Source organism: Arachis ipaensis, chromosome B2 (genome assembly GCF_059453495.1).
Source record: "Arachis ipaensis isolate K30076 ecotype BB chromosome B2, ASM5945349v1, whole genome shotgun sequence".
NCBI lineage: Eukaryota > Viridiplantae > Streptophyta > Magnoliopsida > Fabales > Fabaceae > Arachis > Arachis ipaensis.
This window is the reverse complement of record NC_142437.1, coordinates 60833049-60839938: the sequence shown is the minus strand read 5'-3', so window position 1 is coordinate 60839938 and position 6890 is coordinate 60833049. Positions and strand designations below refer to the sequence as shown.

General features: G+C 38.6%; 1 protein-coding gene and 1 pseudogene across 1 annotated transcript; both read right to left on the bottom strand.

The window, feature by feature from the left end:
* Positions 1–709: 709 nt before the first annotated feature.
* Positions 710–1505, bottom strand: LOC148574067 (uncharacterized). Its single transcript, XM_088503487.1, has 3 exons — positions 1110–1505; positions 913–989; positions 710–770 (listed from the first exon to the last, which is right to left on the bottom strand). The coding sequence occupies exons 1-3, from the start codon at positions 1494–1496 to the stop codon at positions 710–712; spliced, it is 525 nt and encodes a 174-aa protein (XP_088359613.1). The 5' UTR covers positions 1497–1505.
* A 988-nt stretch (positions 1506–2493) lies between these two features.
* Positions 2494–4615, bottom strand: LOC107627238 (uncharacterized; annotated as a pseudogene).
* Between the last annotated feature and the right edge of the window lie 2275 nt (positions 4616–6890).

Below are 6890 nucleotides of genomic sequence, written 5' to 3'. Positions count from 1 at the left end.
TATATTCCCAGGCTTAATCCAGACTTAGTCCCTCGCAAATCCGATCATCATAGAATTAGTTATAGATTTTCAAAGTTTCTGATTTCATTTAAAGTAGTGCAGAAAATCAGATTCACAACTTAACTTTGAAAAATCATAACTAATGTTCCAGTTAATATGAAACCTTCAAAATTAAATCTCAATAATCACACTTAATATAATTTACTTAACATTTAAATTCTCATCATTTTAGTCACTATAGAGCCACTGATTCACTTTCAAAGTTGCCGTTTAATTTCAAGAGAACCTAATTTTCAGCAAACCATTTTGTATTCAAAATCCAACCCTTCAATACCCCTCAAAACTAACTCCAAATCAACCACCAACCAAGTTCACTAACATTACAATATACCAAATAACAGCTCAATGGTAACAAATCCAACATAACCCATTAAAATTCAGAAATTCTCAATAATTAGTCATCAAACAAATCCCAATCCATATAATCAATCAATATCACTAATCAACAATTCCAAATAACAATCTCAACAATTCCAATTACAATTTCAGCCACAATTCAATATTCACATAGTCAATCAATTACTCACAGATATTAAATCTATTTGCAGTTATTCAATAAACCTTGTAGGCATTCCTAAATTAAAATCATTTTAAACCCCCTACCTCGATGTCGCGATCGCATAGTTTAACGCAACAATCCCTGCTTAGTCTAAACTGGCAACTGCAGCGGCGATTTCAATGCAACCGGGACGGCGGCAGCAGCATCAATTCTAGTTACGCTCGCAGCAACGGCAATTTCGGCAATTTCAGCATAACACCATAATACTAAAACAGAGATATTGGCTATCATAATTAAAATAAGAACATAATAGAGAAACAAAATACCAAATAGAACAAGAACAAGAGCGTTACAGGGTTAGGAATAGAGGTTTAATGTCAAAACGAAGAGGATGGTGCAGCCGCTTCTCTCCCCCGGTGACAAATTCCAGCTGTAACGATTCCAACAACTATAGTGTACTCAGGAACATTAAAGATGGGGACAAGGTCATTCTAAAGAAACAAAAGATTCATAGACAGTGACTCCGGTAACTAGGGAACAACGAACTCACCCATATGAACAGCAGCAACCAAGGTCTCCGGCGACGGCGGCGGAAGAGGAACGACTCCTCCTCTGATGCGTCACTCTCAATGGTAGCGGCAGCAAACCCTGATGGCAACGGGAATAGGGAGCGACAATGATGAAGGCTCGACGAAGATAGCGAGGCACGATGGTGCAGGTCAGCATCTTCTCTTCGCGTCTCACCCTCAGCGAACGGCAACGGCGATACACGAACAAGGCAACGGGGCGTGGCTCGACGGCAGCTCCTTCCTCTCCTCCGTGGGTCACGTTCGCCTCTCCCTTTCTTCTCTGCGACAGCAGCTCGGCAGCGGCGCCAAGCTCCATAGCGTTGTTCCTCCCCCTCTCTTCTTCTCCCTCGTCCTCTGTCTCCCTTCATGTTCTCCGTTTTCCCACATCTTCCCTCTTTCCCCTTCCTTTCTTTTCCCTTTCTGTTTTCCCCCTCGAGCTCCCCTGTTTCCTTTCTTTCCCATTCTGTTTGTGCGTGTGTTTTGTGAATTTAGGGTAAAATTAGGTTTTTAATTAGGAATTTAAGGTTAAGGTATAATGTATATGAGTAATATAACAACCTTTACAAAATATTTGAGATAGAGTAACAATTTAAGATTCAAATATAATACCATAAAAATTACTTCATAAAAAATTACTTTCAAAACGCAAAAGATTTTATTTATCAGCATATCAATGAGCTCAAACAATTATTTTTAATTTAAATTATAAAATAAGCATACTAATCACATTCTATAAAATACAGTTAAACTCGAAATATCAATTACCTATATTAAATTATATGACCTTTTATTATTTTTCTATCATAACTTTAATTTCAATTTATATATAAAATAACTAGTTATAATCAAAATTGTGAGTAAATACTAATTGACTTAAAATTAAAGTATTTATCAAAATCAATTTAATCATTTCTAATAAATTAATCTTTAAGGGCTCAAATTAATAGAATAAATCATATCTATTCATAATAGAAATTTCTTAAATTTGATTATATAAAATAACCAATTATAAAAATTACACAAAAATATTAATTAATTTAACTCCAAATCTTAATAAAACTAATTTAATTACTCTTAATTGATTTATAAAATAAGATATCAAATTAATAAAATAAATCGTAACCTTTTAAGAATAAAAGTTACTTAAATTAAATTGTACAATTCTTTCTTATTTTCAATTACTAAAATTATACAAAATATTCCAAAATAATAAAATTACCTAAGAATATTAATTGGTTCAAAATGAATTTATCTCCGAATCTACTTAATTATTTCTAATAAAATAATTTCTAAAATTACAAAATTTAAACTTAACAAGATAAAATCACAATTTATTTATATTTAGATTTTCAAAAATGCGGGATGTTACACAAAGGACATTACCGCAAACTCGTAGTGTCCATAGCGTGTCCTAAACGCCGTCTTAGGGATATCATCCTCTTTCACTCTGATTTGGTGGTAACCGGATCTTAAATCAATCTTGGAAAACACTCCAGCTCCTTGCAATTGATCCATCAAGTCATCTACTCTTGGCAGTGGGTACTTGTTCTTCACTGTTACTTTATTTAACTGTCGGTAATCCACACACAAACGCATTCCTCCATTCTTCTTCTTTACCAATAAAACTGGCGCTCCCCATGATGATACACTCGGTCGAATAAACCTCTTATTTAGAATCTCTTCCAACTTAGTCTTTAACTCTGCCAGCTCTATCGGAGCCATTCTATATGGCGCAATCGACACTGGTCCAGCTCCCGGCACCAATTTGATCGCAAATTCAATTTTCCTTTGAGGTGGGAACTCCGGGATATCTTCTGGGAACACTTCTAGAAAATTTTTAACCACAAGTATCTGATCTAAGTTCTGGGCATCACCCAACGTATTTGCAGCCAAAAAAATATAACCTTGATACTCCTCCCCACTACAATGCACCATTACCGAGTTCAGGTAATACCCCGTAACTACCACTGCCCCATTCTCTCCTTCTGGCATAAACCGAATTGTTCGTTCAAAGCAATCCAACAGAACCCGGTTCTTCGACAACCAATCAAACCCCAAAATCACTTCAAGTCCCACCATTAGTAAACAGGTCAAATCGTGCACAAAATCTCTACCCTCAAGCTTGAAACCTACTTGTCTACAACCTGACCTACTCATAACTGTTTGATGCAGAGTATGTACATGCAGATAAAAAGGTAACTCTAACGCTTTCAAGCCTAATTCCTCAACTTTAGCAAATGAAATGAACGAATGCGAAGCTCTAGTATCATATAATGCAACTAAGGATTTATCACCAATTAGACATATACCTCTCATCAACGGATCCGCCTTGGAAGCATCCTTGGCATTCACAGCAAAGACTCAACCTTGATGCTGACTTTGGCCCGCATTCTGATTTCTCCAACGAGGGCAAATCCTTCGCAATGTGGCCAGTCAACCCACACTTGAAGCAACCACCTAAACCAATCTTGCATGAGTCATAAGGATGAAAACGTCCAGAACGATTACAAGCTAAATCCAGAGAATCCTTACTCTGATTTCCTCTTTCCCTAGCATACTGAAACTGATTCTGATTGTTCTTTCTGAAGCCCCCTTGGCCTTGAGGCGCATATCCTACTCTTTTGAAGCTTGGTCCTCTAGGATGGAAATACTTGCCACGCCCCCGACTAGAGCTCCCTCCATGAGTGTTCTTAGATGCCGCCACGGTCTTGGCATACTCCTCCACTACTCTAGCCTTATTCACCAAGTCAGAGAAGACACGGATCTCCATAGAAGCCACAGCAGTCATAATGTTGTCCTTCAAATCCCTCTGGTACTTAACGCATCTCCAGCTCTCATAAGTCTCCGGGTCACCCTGACACACCCGAGAAAACCTACAAAGTTCTTCGAACTTGTTGGTGTACTCAGCCACAGACATGGAACCTTGCTTCATCTGCATTAGCTCCATCTCTTTTGCTTCCCTTGTAGACTCAGGGAAGTATTTCTTATAGAAAGCCGTTTGGAACACCTCCCATGGAATGTCGGCATTTTGAAGCTGTAGCAAACGACACTCAGCTTGCCACCAGGGCTGGACCTCTCCCGCTAGCTGATAAGCGGCGAACTCTACATATTGATTAAGAGGAACATGTTGCACCTATAAAGCACGCTCTATAGCCTGGAACCAGTGTTCCGCTTCAGTAGGATTTGTGGATCCTCGGAAAGTTGGCGGATGAACCTTGAGAAACGCCGCCAATGTCATCAAAATTCCTCCTGTGTTATCGCCGTTACCCTCAGTATTATCATTGGCATTTCCTTTGCCATTCCCGTTGCCATTTCCGTTCCCGGCCGGTTGGCCCAATCTCTGCATAGCTTGCAGAGTTGCAACAGCATTTGCTTCCATGGTATTAGCGAGATTCGCCATTGCCACCATGAATTCGGCGTGATTGTTAGCTGGTTGCTCATTCCTACTTTCTCGCGTACGTGTTCGACCTCGCCCGCGAGTAGCCATGTAGGGTTCTTGTCTACACCAAACAATCGATATCAAGGTGATCAGTCTCAATATCAAAAGGCTAGTGCTTCAATTATCCCAAACAGGCACTCACAAACAAGCATGCTATGCAATATCAAACAGATAACCTAATAGCATAAAAAAAAGACACACAGAGTATGCAATTTAGCAAAATCGGTCCATCCCTCAGGCTCACGAGGACGAACCACTCTGAAACCACTAAATGTAACACCCTAATTAGCCTAAGCCATACCTCGCGTTGTAAAGCAAAGGTTAACCAGAGATTACGACAGTTCTAAAGCTCATACGTATCATATATAGAAAAAATAATATAATCTAGAAGCCCGATGAATAATATAGCTTATAAACAGGATTTTAAAAGCACAAAACGTACTAACGAAGCTACCAGCTTGTGGCACAAGAAACAAATAAGATATATCAAGAGATAAGTATTGATGGGTGGAAAACAGATTCCACACAAAACTCACCAGCAAGTGTACCGGGTCGCATCAAGTAGTAAAACTCACTTAGAGTGAGGTTGATCCCACAGGAATTGATGGATCAAGCAACTTTAGTGAGTCATTAGTCTAGTCAAGCTAACATTGGTGAATTGGATGAAATTAAAGCAACAGAGAGGAAATTGTAGGAGTTATAAAGTGCAGAAAGTAAATTGACTGAAACTTAAAGAACAAGGAATGTAAATTACAGTAAATGTAAATCAGCAGAATGTAGATTGGACAAAAGCTTAAAGAGCAAGAAAAGTAAATTACAGCAAAATGTAAAGGAGGCTAGGTGCTGGAAATTTAAAGAAAGCAACAGATCCGAGGCATGAAAAGTAAATTCAGATTGTGGCAAGCTCAAATGTAAAGTTACAGAATGTAAATGTGCAAAAAAGTAAATCAAGCTTCAAGGGAAACGAAAATGTGAAAGTGCAGAAGAATAGAATTTGCAGGAAGGTGTAAATTGCATAAACTAAATTAGGAGCAATGTAAATAGAAAAGTTAAATTGTAGAGAAGGAAAGTTGAGCAGAGGACTGTAGAAACTGAGATTTGCATAAACTGAATTCAATGCTTGAAATCTGACAATTGCAAAAAAATAAAAGTGTATCAAAGAAAGCTTTCTATTCTATCCTACTCCTATTGCTCTCTAGCAGAGCTAGCCTTCTAATGAAATAAAATTGATGCCTTTATATAGGCTTTACAAAAAATGAAAATGAAATTGAAATTGAAAACAAATTATAATTAAATGAAATTCCTAATCTAATTGATCCTTGTGCCTTTGAGTGATGTCAATTGGGCTTTGCTTGCTTTGGATTTTAATGAGAGTGGATCCGGATGCATTTGGTGACTTGGGTCTGTGAAGAATTGGATCCAATATGGCACTTGATGGCATGGGTCAGGAGTGGCTTTGGTTCAAGTTGTGTTGGAGGCATAGATTAGCTCCCAGGGGAGCGCTCCGTTTGGTTTTGTGAACTTAGCGTTCACTCTTTGTTGGTGAGCCTTGGATGCAATTGGTCCTTGCCTATAGCGTTCACTAAGTGAGTGTTCCACTCACTCTTTGAGCGCTACATTCCTTTGCTTCCCTGGGCCAGCTTTGCTTTCCTTGGCCAAGATTGAGAGGCACGAAAAAGTGAGCAAAAGGGAGCGCTACGCTTGAGTTTTTGAGCGCTACTCCTCCTTGTCTTGATGCGCCCAGCCTTTCTTGGTTCCCCTCTTCGAGCGCTATGTTGCATCTTTGGAGTGCTCCTTTTGTTGCTTGGCCTTGGTTTGCTTTCTTGGGCGCTCTGATGATTGGATTTTTGACGGTTTAGAATTTCACAAATGAATTCTCGTTGAAGTATAGTCTCTAAACCAACAATAATCCTTTCATGCAAAAATTTGTTTGTCACAAGTACAAACCCCTAAAATCTATAAACCGAAGTATTTAAACCTCAGGTCGTCTCTCAAAGGACTTGCAGGGTAGTGTTCTTGTTATTGGTTATGGACTTGTTTATTTTGGGGTTTTGGATGAGGAATGTGAATAGTAAATGGTAGGAAAACTTTATTCACAAAATGGTCTTGGCAAGGTTTGGTTGTCAAGGGTCTTCATCATTATCACTAGCCACAAGTATGGTAGTTGCAAGGATTAATCCCACTTAGTCATCCTTAAATCGATTAACAAAGGAAAGTCAAGTGAGTTATATCAATCCTAGTCCATAAGTCCTAGCTTTCCACTAATTGGATTAATGAAGGCTAGAGTTAATGGCTATCAACTATCAATCAATTGGACACTAGT